Source organism: Rutilus rutilus, assembly GCF_951802725.1.
Source record: "Rutilus rutilus genome assembly, chromosome: 15".
NCBI classification, from domain to species: Eukaryota; Metazoa; Chordata; class Actinopteri; order Cypriniformes; family Leuciscidae; genus Rutilus; species Rutilus rutilus.
Window position 1 is genome coordinate 20,452,307 of NC_140220.1, and position 14,824 is coordinate 20,467,130.

Below are 14,824 nucleotides of genomic sequence, written 5' to 3' on the forward strand. Positions count from 1 at the left end.
TATATATATATATATATACGCACACACATACATACACACACACACAGCATCAGTACACTATCAGTATATTGGCTCTATGCATTAGTCTTAAAGTGACAGCAACCTAATATTTCTGCTGCTGTGTCTGTGTTAGGAAAAAGAAAAATCACTCACTGCTCTTGACTGAATAACTTTTGGTAAATTTATATTAGTTATGCTAGTAGTTTTAGCTGTGGTATAGAAATTGGAATAGAGAATTGTGAATTTTCATTGCCTATTTTTGCAAAAATAGTTTCTTAGAAAATATGTATGGCCGGTAAATTTTCTTAAGTCACCGGCCGTTGGCAGGTGTACCAAAAAGTTAGTTTTAGGCACTGTATATTATAATTATACTTCTATAAATGCAATGACTTGTTGAAATTGACATAGGAAAACCATATCAACATTCTTTCCCTCACCAACATCATAATTCATAAAAACAAATTTGTGATTTTGGGAAGGTTTTTAGGTGTGCGAATTAAAGTCAGCATGAAACGGAAGTTGTGATATATTTGAGTCCTTATTGTGATCTATTCATGTCAAACATGGAACGGCTTCTTGTACAAGAAAATATTTTGGGCAGAATTTTATTTTGTCCATCGGGATGGGAAGTTATTTTATTTAGATTACAAGAGCACATGAATAAAAAATAAAAATAAATCATAATGTGCCCTGATAAATCACAATAAATACTGCAGTATTCCATAAAAACAGGAATTTGTCTATTTTGATTTCATGAATCATCATTTACAAACCCTCACTTAAAACCCGTATGACTTTATAGAATGATAGAAATTTGGGTGAACTATTGCTTTAAAAAGAAAGCAACACAACGGGCACTAAGACACTACAAGACGAGAACTACAAAACACTACGATGTACATAATGATGCCTTCCTGTCCTTCAGTGCTGTGTCCGATAGGAATCTGTGTGTGCTGTCAACCGCTGATCTTTCCTGAACTCTGGGCACGGACTGCGATTAAAGTAAGACCACAGTTATAGAATAAGTCATCAAAATACACAATTATTGTTAAATAACAGTCTGCACCGCAGCTTTGTACGCAAGTAGCATATCGCCCAGGAATGCATGCTGAATAAATGTTGAGAACAAGTTCAAACGATTATAGCTAACATGATTGACTTAGCCTATATGTTTTATAAATGTCGTGAGTGGTAACAAGTATGAGTTTGAGTTTCAGGCACGAGTGTTAATGATTTGGACAACAGTGCCTTATAGTGTCTTCCATGCAGATTGTTCAGGAACTTTAGCAGGGATCTTCACCCAGTGCCTTTTTTCATAATTACTCATTAACTATCTATACAGTTCGTGAAGTATTGTTGTCAAGGGGCATGTGCTGACTCTGGTACTGAGACAAAACAGGTCTAGGTCTATTCTCAAACTTCAATTTCCTCAAAATGTTATTTTACTTGCCTATACCTCAATTTGAATCACAACTGTTTAAAACAGTCATGATGTGCATTATAAGAACAAATCTAGCATTAACTTTGATAAAAACTTAGTTCAGCTCCATCTGTTGCATTGTATTGATTAGCTAGAATCCCATTCCTCTCGTAATGATCAGATAATCATGACATTGCAATACTTCCATTGTCTTCTGACTTTTACCCTGGTTGTTTGCAGGAGGTGTGTCTTTTTGAACTGCAGCAAGGTGTGCTTTCTGTTTCAGCTAGTGTCATGGCGAGCAGTCCTGCAGTGCTGATGCGGTTGGTGGCTTCAGCCTATGCCGTGGCGGAAAAGGCTGGAACTATTGTCCGTAAAGTGCTTCAAAGTGGAGAGCTCGGTATTGTTGAAAAGGTACGGCAAGTAGTGGCATGTGACCAAGAAGTGTTGATCCAAATACATTTCCTATTTGAGATGACAAGTTGATGAATTTAGTTGAAGAAGATATTTTGAAGAATGTTGGTAACCAGACAGTTGACGGTAGCCATTGACTTGCATAGTGGGAAAAATATACTATGGAAGCCAATGGCTACCATCAACTGTCTTGATTACCAACATTCTTCAAAATATCTTCTTTTGTGTTCAACAGAAGAAAGAAACTCATACAGGTTTGGAACAACATAAGGGCGAGTAAATGATGACATCATTTTCATATTTGGTTGAACTATCCCTTTAACCCCAAATCAGACACTAAAATCTGATTTGTTTAACAAGGGTACTGATCCAGGAACAGGGCTGCCCCTGACCAGAGATTTTGCTATTCGACTAGTATTCGTTAATTTAAGCGTTAAGTTAAACTTACATGTTATGATAAGCCATACTTGAGGTTGATGAATGATAGGTGAACATTTGAATTTCCTGCCTGGCATAATTTCCACATGGACCAGACGTGTTAACGATCTGTCCGTTTGGACTGCGTAACTTCGCCACTTCCTGTGGAGTTTGTTTTTTCTGTGACCCACTGACCAATTAAGCCTCTTCTCATCGACTAAATGCCCCAATATACTCACGGTAAAGTTCTTTACCATTCTTAGTTTAGGGGTAAAACCAAGTTTGAATTACATGAGCAGCGATATATCGTTAGTGAACATCCAAAGCCACCCACACATCTGAGAGCAATGGTTAGATGAGTAAATATGTGCTGCACGCTTTCCTCTCCATAACAAAATAAACACAACAGAATTGAAAAAACGGCAAGCATTTGAATAAAGTGTAAGAAAAGCATCTGATCATGGCAACGTGGATATGTTTGCACGAGTTCTGCAATTCGGCACTCTAGTAAAGTCAAGTCAATTTTATTTATATAGCACTTTAGCTTTGAAGTGGAAACCACACACACATACCTAGTATGTAATCGCCACGGACCAATGGTTGGAAAGTTTTTCTGGAAAGTTCGCTTTGGCAAGCTGTTTCTAACTTCAAAAACAAACTCCAAACTGCCTGATTTTGTTTGAAATGATGTCACATCAGTTCGTTCTTCGATTTCACCTTGAAGTATATCGAGGCCTTAACGTTTGGTGGACTATTAGGGGGGAAGCCCTAGAGCCAAGACTTGAAAAGAGAACGGCTGATGAACTAACTCTGGATTGTGAAATGATTTGCTCGTTTTGACATATATGCTTATGACGTATTTTCGTAACCTTTTCTTTTGGCATAGACAGGAGCTGATGATCTACAGACACTGGCTGACAGGCTTGCTCAGAAGAGTATATGTGCATCCCTGTTGAAAAGCTTCCCTAAAGTCACTATCATCGGGGAGGAGGTGTGTAGGTCTCGTAATATGAAGATGCTCAGCCTGTTTTGGCTCCAAACAGCTTTCTAAACTGCTTTTATTTGTGTAGGAATTACCAGATGAGTCTGTTGAGGAAGACCTGATAGAGAACGGGCACAGCAGCCTAATCCTACAAAAATCCTGTCCCAATCAGTATGCCAGCCTGAAGGAGGAAGAGGTAAAGAGGAAGAGGAACCAGAATGTGGCCACAATGCATAAAACATAATAATTGTATGTAACGGAGGCAAGCCAGTAAGAGCTGTGCGTGTAAACCTCACTCCCCTGGCCTCAAGAGGCGCGCTAGCGATCGACGCTAGCGGCTGCGGTCTTTAGCGTCCTTGTTAGCGCACCCGCCTCCCATGCCGGAGACGCTGATTCGAATGCCACTCGGAAAGGGTCAAGTAGGACCGTTACATTTGGTGCTTTTTACATTTCGAATCCCGCTCAGGGGTTAGTTTCCTGTACAACGATGTAACTCACTGCTTAACTACTATAGTACGATGCATTGTCGAAGAAATCAACTAGCTAGTCACGACTGTTTCCCAAAACCGAATTGTCGCAAATTGGTCATTCAACCACGTTGGTTAATGATGTCACGCAGGTGTTGGAGTAATAACTTCTTTTAATGAATCTGTTTGAGATCAAATTAATGTTAGATGTTTTGCTATAAATTACGGACATGGCATCTGAGGACTATTTCTCATTTTTCTCAGTTATTTTGCTTTATTTACAGATTCAATCATAGGCTTGTTCTTACTAGAGCACATGCGCACTCTTCAAAAACGACGCTTTAAATCTCTTGACAAACTAAAAGACGTAAATGACATTTGTATGTATTCTAAATAAAAGATATAGATTGTACTGAATGTCAGCTTGCTTATTTGGCTCAAGATAAGGATTTATTGAGTCCACATGTCATGCAAACAAGAAACTCTGCTTCTAACCTTAGGTCGAGAGCTGTCGTTCCAACCACACAAATTTGCGATGCTGCTTGCGAATGTTCGTTGGAACTATGTTTTCGGGAAACACCGACTCGTTGAACTATGCTGATAACGACGGAACTTGTGACCATAGTTTGCTAACAGTGCTTTTGGGAAACGCACCCCTGAGCGGGTCGAGTAGGACCGGTTAAATATAGAATATACCATTTTTAAATGAACTTATTCTGAAAGAGTTTTAAAAGAGTAGGAACATAAAAGTAACTCAACATGGTATTTGACTAAGGTTTCATCTTTATTTTTCAGCTGGTTGTGTGGGTGGACCCTCTTGATGGCACTAAAGAATATACAGAAGGTGAGCAGATAAACAGCTTTCAGCATTACTCAACTCCCACTTCCATTTGAGTTTCGGTCTTTTTCAGCTGTGACTGTAACCAACATTGTGCAATAAAGCACCTGGAATTAACATCTGTTTGGGGTGAAGTGATCACAAGTGATCTGCATTTTGTAATCGATTATACAAACCACATTTGCAGGTAGAATTTGTAGAAAGAAAGTGTAATAAATTAATGTCTTGTTATTCTAAAATTCTCCTTCCACTCATTGTCTATGAAGTGGAGCAGAACAACGTCCCATCAGTCCTCACATCATTGTTCCCGATTAAAGCAAAAGATTTCCATGTAAACATAGCCATTGACTGTCTACGTTCCACACTGTCTAGCACACAGTTAAGAGCACAAGCCTTTAAATTATCCTCCATTGATGGTGAACACGGATGGACATGTCCGTCTGCGAAACAGAGCGAAATACGGACAAGCAAAGTGTACTTCTCTGACAACAGTGAAGAATGGCTTACTCGCTTGCCACCCAGCCAAAATCCAACTACAAGTATTTATTAGTGGGAGATTGATGTTAAGATCAGATGTAAATGCCCTCGGCTGATCGAATCACTCAAGGTGGATGTCGATACCAGGTGTAAATAGGGAGTCACATTTACCATTGCTCTATACAATTTTGCAGATGAAATCCAGTAGTTTTAAAAAGAAATTGCATGCTTGGGAGTTTTGTGTGAGGGCGAAAAAGTTTTCTACAAAGATTTTGTTCTTGTTCAAGTTGGTCACACAAACACTGACCAACAGAAAGTTGCTTGGTTTGAAAGTGACTTCTGTGTGAGCAGTACTTCATACAGTGCTAGACTGTTGAAAATGGACCTTTTTTGCCCGCAAATTTTTCTCGAAATATTGCCAATATGACTGCGCCTTTTTTCCGTGTCACACCAGTTGTCCAGGGGTGCAAAACTCAGTTCCTGGAGCGCCAGAGCCCTGCAGAGTTCAGCTTCAACCTTAATTAAAAGCATATGATCCAGCTAATCAAGTCCTTCAGGCCCATCTGAAATCATATACTTCCCTACTATATAGTAGGCAAAAAACAGTACGTGACAAAAGATGTCCAAATTCAAAGTACTCATCAAAGAGTAGGCAAAAAGTACCCGGATGATCTACTTCCGGCGAGATTCTGAAGTGTGCATATGATGGACACTTAACTGTCCCATGAGGCCACGGGAGAAGATTCATGAATGACAGTGAAGTGACACTGGAAGGTCACATGATAATGCCAACGTGGCGAATGTAGTATGTCCGCATTACATTCATACTACACACACACTCATACTATATAGAACATACTTTTTTAGCAGGCATGAAGTAATTACTTATTCAAAATAAGTACCTACTCAAGAGAGTATGCGATCTCAGATGCAGGTTTGAACCAAACTCTGCAGGGCTGTGGCTCTCCAGGAGTTTTGCTCCTCTTGAGTTTGTCCCATCCACATCAGAATCTTTTTTTCAAAATCCAGATCTACAGTATATACCTGTACTAAACCCCTGTTACCATTTGATTGGCTTTGGAATTTCATTTTCAGTGAGGACAGAAATATGACTTTACGTTCATGTTGCGCCTAGTTAGGGACCTAGTGTTGCGAGCTTGCCCTCTGCAACAGCACTATCCCTCCGTTCTCTTCTCTCTCTGATTTTTTGTCTAACTCTACCGCCACTTGACCTCCATATGTCCAACACACCTGATGCTGTCACATAGTGATCTGCTCTCTCTTTTCCCCTCTTTCTCTCTCTGTCTTTGTTCTCCTGTCTCTGTTGTAGCTGCAAGGGTTTTGTACAACCCAGTTTACATACAGAAGCCAGTGCAGCCCCACAGAGCCCCTAACCGTACGTTGATTTAAAAAAAGAATTGCAACTGAAAAATGGTTTTTACATTAAAGGTATAGCGGAGGATTTTCTTTTTCCGGGTGGATCATCAAGACTATTGGTCCTCCTAAGTGTCAATCATTCTGGTGATATGTTTACGTAAGGCCGTCGTACGTGCTCGTGCACACGATTCACACGATGGCGTGCGCTCAAAACATAGGTTGGGCTTCCCACTGATGCCTCAGTCGCGAAGTTTCTACTTGACAGGTAAAATTTGGCTTGCTATTTGGAGAAATCCATTTAAAATCACTGCTAGTAAAAGTTAATGTAAGTTATGATTAGCTTGTGCATGCTCTCTCGTGCACACGTTTAATAGGCGTTCCCTCTCGGGAGCAGGTAGAGTGTTGCGCATGTGCATTTTTTCTAAAAGTGGAGAGGGCGGTTCTTTTCAAAAATTCTGGAAAATCCTCCGCTATACCTTTAAGTTATCCAGTGAACCTGTTAAATCTTGTCCATGCATCCCATTTTAGTTGGAAGTTACCACCACTTTATTGGAAAAGTACCTTATCAGGCACACAAAGAAAAGACAGGAAATTTTGAGGTAAATATTGGGGAAAGGGTTAGGGACTCAAACCTGCATTACTGGCATGAGCACTAAAGACACCGATATACTCACAGCAAAGTAATTTTTTTAGTTCTTCGCTTATTGGTATAAAGACATTTGAAATATATGAGCAGCAGTATATTGTTAGCAAACATCCCGATGCTGTAAATATGTGCTGCTCGCTTTCCTTTCAATAACAAAGTAAACACACAACAAAAATGGAAGCAGTGAGAAAACAGAAGTTAAGAAAGCTTCTGATCATAGGGATGTTGATATGTTTTCACCAGCAGTTCGGCTCTCCTGTAAAGTCACACCACGTTCATATATGACTTCACACAACAGATTACTTTAAACCAGCAACTTTACAGTGATACACGTGAAAAAAAATAAGATAAAAAGAAAGATACACCGTAAAGTAAAAAGCTACACCGGTGCTTATTTCAGTTTGAATTAGATGTTGAATTTCTACCATAAAGTAGCTCTCCGGTGTGTTTATGTTTTTACTCACGGATGCTTGACCTCAATGAACCCAAAAGAAGAAATTAACTGTAGTACATTTCCATGTCAAAGTAAGCAGAGCCTCAAAGCCACACCTACCTGTTCTGTAATCGCTGTAATGTTTACCAGCCAGATGTGAACATTCCTGGAACGTTTTGGCCTGCTTTTGTTCAAATTGACATATCAACAGTTTGTTCTTCGATTTTGCTATAGTATATCGGGGGCGTTGATGCTCAAAATTGCTGCACCACAACTCTGTCTTACTCATACCGTTATAAAAAGGAGGACATATAAAAGAGCATAGAGGGGTTAAAAAATATTTTCATTGTTGGGCTTGACTAATAAGTACCTTTCTGTTTCATTGCAGGGCTTTTGGATCATGTAACAGTGCTAATAGGGATTGCTTATAGAGGGACAGCCATTGCTGGAGTCATCAATCAGCCCTTCTACAACTACCAGGTCCAACCGGTTGATGGGGTCACACATGCTACACTACATTTGGTAAAGGCTTGGATTGGTTAACCAGTTTTTTTTTTGTTCTCTCTGTTCACTCAGATTGGGGCTGGTGCTTCTTTGGGCAGAACTTTATGGGGAGTTCTGGGTTTGGGCGCATTTGGGTTTCAACTCCAGGAAGTCCCAGATGGTAAAAGAATCATCACGACCACGCGGTCCCATAGCAATAAACTTGTGACCGACACAGTTCAAGCCATGGAGCCTCATGATGTCATCAGAGTGGGAGGAGCTGGGAATAAGGTGGGACGCTAGCCTTGATTCGGCTGAGTCAATATTGGCATTGAAATTGAACTAATCACGTCTTCATTCTGGGCCTGGTAGATTATTCAGCTAGTGGAGGGAAAGGCCTCCGCTTATGTGTTTGCCAGTCCAGGATGTAAAAAGTGGGACACATGTGCGCCTGAGGCAATTCTGCATGCAGTTGGAGGTGATAGTCATTGTTTGCATGTTTTGCTTGATATTTAAGGTAAATATAAAGTATATTTAAGCGTTTTTTATGTTGTTTTCATATACAGGCAAACTGACAGACATCCATGGTAATACATTCAGATATGATGCCAATGTGAAGCACATGAATTCTGCTGGAGTTCTGGCGACTCTACGGGATCATCAGTACTATATAAGCAGAGTCCCACAGGCTGTCCTACAGGCTCTCCCCTCTGACTAAACCATTACATGATATTAAGTCATACTGTAAACTTTTGTGCCTCAAAGCTGTGAAATGTCCTTGCCATAAATTTAACTGTTTAAGATTATTAAGATTTAATGAGTACATTCACATGTTTTCAACCACGTTTATAAGGGGACCAAATAAATTTATTTTAAAACATTTTATTATTTGTAGTAATATAATTTGTAGGTAATTTAAAACAAAATTACTGTCAACATATACATTTATAAATACATGTCCTATTGCATATATATAATTATGGTCATAACTTTTACATTTTAAATTTTTTTAATTGGGGTGTAATTCCGTGTTTTGCCTTAAAACATTCATTTGTCTGACAGAATTGATTATTATCTTATGGCATTTTTGGTAGATGCATTTAGTTAACTTTAGTATAGTAATACTTAAAATCAGTGTTTTCAGTACTAAGTTAGGCATTTAAAATTAGTTCTGTAATAATTGTATTAAAAGTTGCATCAGGAAAGTCTGAACTACCCTGCTACTCTGAAATGTGGTGTGTGTATTTTTCTTGTATCTTTTTGACAGTTTTGCATCGCCAGCCATAACCTAAACATTACAATAACAGGCCCACAACACAAGTGCACTAATAACATTACTTTGTTGCTTTAAGACAAACATGACAATGAAATGTGTGCTAACGCAAACTGAGTAGTAGGTACAACCTTAACACAAGGTTGTGTTGTACCAACAGTATTCTACATCTATGTTCATTTAGGAATGATTATGTATATGTATGTAGGTTGCAATTGGTTCTACCATATGTATGTTGGTTGCAATATTGCTTATCCATCTAGGGGTAACTGAGTGAGAATATTTAGTTTTGTCAGTTATTTTGAATGTAATATGTATGCCCTGTGCCCCTGTTTTCCAGCTTTAGTCTATTATATTGTAGTATAAATTGAAGCTGCTGCTTGGGTGGATCTATATTTGCATTTTTGCTACATGCATTTAAAACCCAATGTGATTAAAAACAAGACCACAAGTTGAATGAGAAATCATCTTTATTTTAAATGATAGATATTTTATTAAAATGTCCAAAAAAAAAAAAAGTGGTAATCATATTTTTATTAATGCATAGTATGAAAAAGGCTTACCTGAGGTCTATGCTGTCCGAAACTTTTCCTATATTTGATAAGCAGATCCAGTGGCAGCTTGCAGGCCATCTGTTCAGCAGTTCCAAGACATTGAGACTTAAAGGCATAGTTCACTAAAAAAAATTGTTTACTGACCCCTCATGTCGTTCCTAGAACACAAGTAAATGTTGAAGAATGTACTGGCCATTTTCCCCCACATGATGTAAGCGAATGAAAATACAACCAGTGCCAAAAGAAAAGTCATCAGAACTGTTTCAAGAAGCTACAAAATTGGACTTGGGCGCTACATTCCAAGTCCTCAAAAGTCACACATATTTGTGCAAGTAACATCCAATTTTAAGTCACGGTTTACTTAGAATATGGATACCCTAAAGGGACATGGTGATGGTAAAGAAAAAAAGAGAGAGATTAGAGGTTTTCTCGCAAAACCTTTGTGCTTCCGTGAAAATGCGTGTTCACTCGCAAAAAAGCTTGTGGTCGAAGGAACCAAAGTTTGAGGAAAAAAAAAAAGTGCTTTTGCAAACTTGGAGGAAGACGATTGTTTTGAGAGCAAACGCAAAGTTGCTCGAGGGAACGCAATACTTCTGAGAGAGAGCTAAAAACCTTTGAAATATGCTTTTTCCTCCCATCACATATTTTTCCATCATGTCCGGGGATAATTACTGACGTCATAGATGTTGCAACTAAAAGTGCCATGTTTAAATTGGATAGATGCAGACAGTGGAGAACAAGATTGTCATAAAATAAAATAATGATCACTGTGTTCCTTGTTTTATAAGACTTGAAATGTACTGCATGAGTCATTTTTTGGCTTGCTATGAGTTATTTTATAATTCCACATTCTTTTTTATTATGTGAAGAGGGGCCAGCACATTACTCCAAATTTCTCTTCCAGTGTTTCACATTAGGAAGGAAGTCACACAGGCTTGGAAGGACATGAGAACAAGTAAACGATGTAAAAAGATGTATATTTTCATATTTTTGTGATTAATCCCTTTAAGTCCTGCAACGTCAAGATACTGCACAACCTCCTTAAAAAAACAGGCTGCTGTCATGTTAATCACCCTTGAAATAAGAAAAGAAACAGATACAAATCATTATTGTCTTTATGTATTGAATAACTCAGCAAAAAGTTCTCTTTTCCAGAGGCTCTCCTGGGTATAATAGGTGTGGAAGAGGAATGAAATGGGGTTCATTCAATTGGCATTGATGCTTTATCTATTTACAACAATTAACTGCAAAATAAATAGTGCAAACGTAATATGACACCTAACAGTTTGCATATGACTTACGGCCTTAGTCGGGCAATTTAAGTTACCCATGTGTGTATGAAATGGGTTACAAGTGTGTAGTGCAGGGGTTCTCAATTCTGGCTCTAAAGTTCCTCTTTCCTGCAGAGTTTTGCTCCAACCGTGATCAAACTCACCTGAAGAAGCTAATCAAGATCTTCAGAATCTATAGAGTTACAGGCAGGCGAGTGTGATCAAGGCTGGAGCTAAACGTATATTCAAGTTAAACAAAAAATTAGGATGGTTTGCTATTGGTTGATGTCATATGAGTGACAGGTTGCCCCGCCCTCACACCAGTAAACACATCATCAGAGAAGAGATGTTGCTGCAAATGGGAGGGAAAGTTATTTGAATAATTATAGATTATGAGTGCACATGAATAAAAACAAATAAATAAAAATAAAGGTTCAAGCACGGATAAATAATTTATAATAAATGCTGCAATCTTCATAAAATAATATGCTTTCAGAAGACTTTATGTGCCAGTTAACATAAAAAAAACTGAAATATGTTACCAGTAATATTAATTGTGCTCAAAATATGCAAGTTTCTTATCACAAACCTAAAGCCTGAAAATACAGCAAGGTATACATTTTAAATCTCTCTCCATGAATACAGGATAAAATGAAAATGTACAGCAAATTTAAATGAGAAACCATTGAAAACAGTGAAGATTTGAAATCTTGTACAAATCCTTTTTTTCCAGAATTCGTCTTTTACACATTTTGTAACTGACAAAGGTAAGAACAATGTAAGAACGCAGCAACAGTAATTAATTTGTATCGGTGTAGAGTAACAGTAATTTATCAGAATGTAAATAAAATAAGAAAAACAACTAATTGATTTTTATTTTAGGACAAAAAGTAACTAGTATCTTTTGGTGTTCTTTTTGAATCAAAAGAATGAAAGGATTAATGTTTTTGTGTAATACCTTTTTAATATGCAGCCTCAGCTGATACAAAAAATGTATATACTTTTCCAAACAAACAGAAAATGTGCATGTAATTAATATGTGAACAACTTGCATACAGTATTGGGGAAACTACTATGAAATTGTTGCATGAAGTTAATTAAAATCACTGCAGTCAAATTACTGTTTTTGTATTATAATATTAGACTATCAGGCACAGAAACAATATTAGTTAGGGTCACAGCATCAAAGTCAATATTTATAAACACATTTACATTTAATAAAATAAGACCTGATTTGTAGAATTGTGCTAAATAGCAGCATTTGACTATTTATTTTACCACCTTTTCGAAAGCTTGTTACAAAAGCTATACACAGCTACTGAACACTGAAAAATGTACTTAAGTTAATAGCTACTTTTAGTTAGTTATTCCCCAACACTGCTGGTATATGGGACATATATACATTCATACATATATGGAGCAAAACATTAGCACAAAAAAAAAAAAACATAACAGCCTTACATGGCTTGATGGCTGGATGTCCAGGACAAATGAAAAGCTGCAGTCCAATTGTCCTCTGTAATCCTTCCATCTGTGAAGACATTTTATGCAGTTGGTTGTGCAAACGGGAATGTGGGAGACTGCATTTAAACTGAGGTCTGTAATACCAGGAGAGTCATCCATCCAGTCATTTCTATTTATCTCAAAAGGTAGCTGTGTAGGACCCAAGCAAGTATGTGATGAAAATTAAATAAATAAATATTTGGCATTGGTCAGTTTTTCACTTCTATCACTGAGATGTAAATTGTCAAGTGACAAATCACTCTGGAGCTGCAGGAAAATGACATCATGACAATGCTGACCTGCTAAAGAACAGGCAATCCCAAAACTACAATACTCATGATTTCTCTCAACATTGGGACAGGTAAGAACTGTCAGTCAATAAAATGGGAAAGCAAAGTAACTTGTGTTACACATTTAAAAAAGTAACTCAGATATTTTGTTGCAAATTTAAAATGCGTTACTTTACAAGTTACTTGGGGGAAAAAAGTAATCTGATTACATGACTTAAGTTACTTGTAATGTGTAACCCCCAACACTGATTACTATAGTCACCATATTGGGCATTCCAATTTCCCCATTCATCATCTGTGTCCCAATACTGAGGCTGCATCCTTATAAGGCTGCGAAGGTCGAACCGAGCATTGTTAAATGAGATGGTCTAGCCCAGTGGTTCCCAACCCTGGTCCTGGAGTACCCCCAACAGTACACATTTGGGATGTCTTTCTAATTGTCTTTCTAAATTAATTTATTTGTATGGTTAGATATTCGAGTCAGTTGAAACCCAAAGTTAAGTGTTATCTGGCATTTTCTCAAAAATTGTTGTATCCTTCGTGGTCCAGGAAACGAAGGTCAAATTTTGAGGAGCCTTCGAAATGGGACAGCCTCCGTTGCCCCGATGTGACGTATTCGGCCGTGGAATGTAGCCTTAGAAGGATATAGCCCCAGAACTGGGACACAGCTATTGTAATACACATGGCCTGTCCAACACACTTGCATGGCAGTTCGTAACAATTTTGCCATATTAGGGGCTTTCGCACCGGGTAGATCTAGGAACTTAATTATGGGAACTAGTCACCAGGGTGGTTCCCCAAGAACTAAACGTTCCCGTAGGAATACTTTCCTGGTTGCATTCGCACCGCCAGTAGGAACTTATTTTGATGGCGCAGCAACATTTATTTTGATGGCGCTGAGAATACCAGAGCCTGAGCACACAGCGATCGCATTCTCCGTGTTCATTAGTTTACAATCTGTTTAACAGTCCTGTCTAATACGTTATTAGATACGGTTATACAAAGAAAGTAGACAGTATATGAAAAAGTATTAGCGTTTGCCATGTGGTTGATGCCCAATGTCGCGAGCTGAGCATAAATAATCATGTTTCGTTTGGTCCCCTTAAAGTTGCGTTGGATTTTCTCTTCAGCGCAAAGGTTAAGAGGTCCATCACTGTTTTCCATGTTCGTGGAGAAAATATATAGGCTATAAGCTATGTTTACACAGCTTTTTTTTTTTTTAAATGACGGGTGCTGGTATTTCACGTTCGTGTTGTGCATTTGGCCAATCAGCGTACACTAACGTCACTGGTAGTTCCTACCCTACTCTGAAGGAGCTAAATTAGTTCCCCCAAAAGGACTTCCTAGAACTAAAATATTTCCTAGTTCCTGCGGTGCGAACACGCCAAAAAACAGGTACATCCGCCAATAGTTCTAGGAACTATGAAAAGGTTCATCCAGTGCGAAAGCCCCTATTAGTGCCAAATTCGTATAATCTTATTTGTATGTTTTCAAACAATCAGCTTCCGCTCCATTCACGGTTAAGTTTAGGGGTGGACTTTCATGCCTTTTTCCTAAAAATCGAGTTATATACTGCCTCTGATGTAGCTGTCTCTCTAACCTACAGAGTGAGTGTTATCAGCCCCAACGACTCAATTCTCTGCTGAGTTAACCTTTTAAAATGAAGGTTGACAAGAGAGATTTTTTGAAAAGTCATTGCCCTGCTTAGATCAGATCCACAAGTTGTCCTTGCAAAGACACATATCACTGATTACGCTGATTATTATCCAACAAAATTCAGTCCGTTACAAATGTTTATAGGTAATTGTCAGAGACAGTCGTTTAATCTGTATCTTCTCTTCCATTCTCAACTTTTAAGTGTAACTGAATACAGCGAGACAACTGTGCAATAATCAATACTCTTTTGTACTTTAGACATCAAGGAATAACTGGCTTAATTTACACTACCACCTTGACCGAACTTGTTTTGTACAGGTTTA

At 38.2% G+C, this 14,824-nt stretch overlaps 1 protein-coding gene across 2 annotated transcripts; it reads left to right on the forward strand.

Moving 5' to 3' along the window:
* The first annotated feature begins 885 nt into the window (after positions 1-885).
* Positions 886-9,678, forward strand: bpnt1 (bisphosphate nucleotidase 1). Of its 2 annotated transcripts, none has more exons than XM_084433126.1 (9): positions 886-1,002; positions 1,661-1,834; positions 3,138-3,242; positions 3,322-3,429; positions 4,496-4,544; positions 7,860-7,951; positions 8,048-8,245; positions 8,327-8,432; positions 8,521-8,837. In XM_084433126.1, the coding sequence occupies exons 1-9, from the start codon at positions 895-897 to the stop codon at positions 8,670-8,672; spliced, it is 1,092 nt and encodes a 363-aa protein (XP_084289252.1). In that variant the 5' UTR covers positions 886-894; the 3' UTR covers positions 8,673-8,837. The 2 variants fall into 2 exon arrangements, with proteins under 2 accessions (XP_084289252.1, XP_084289253.1); XM_084433127.1 differs by having other exon boundaries at positions 890-1,002; positions 1,707-1,834; positions 8,521-9,678.
* The last annotated feature ends 5,146 nt before the right edge of the window (positions 9,679-14,824 follow it).

Excerpts from the sequence above, each read along its gene's own strand:
- bpnt1 (XM_084433126.1), top strand. The coding sequence starts at position 895 with ATGTACATAATGATGCCTTCCTGTCCTTCAGTGCTGTGTCCGATAGGA. Across the intron at positions 1,835-3,137 it reads AGCTCGGTATTGTTGAAAAG|ACAGGAGCTGATGATCTACA; the intron begins GTACGGCAAGTA and ends CTTTTGGCATAG. Across the intron at positions 8,433-8,520 it reads AATTCTGCATGCAGTTGGAG|GCAAACTGACAGACATCCAT; the intron begins GTGATAGTCATT and ends TTTCATATACAG.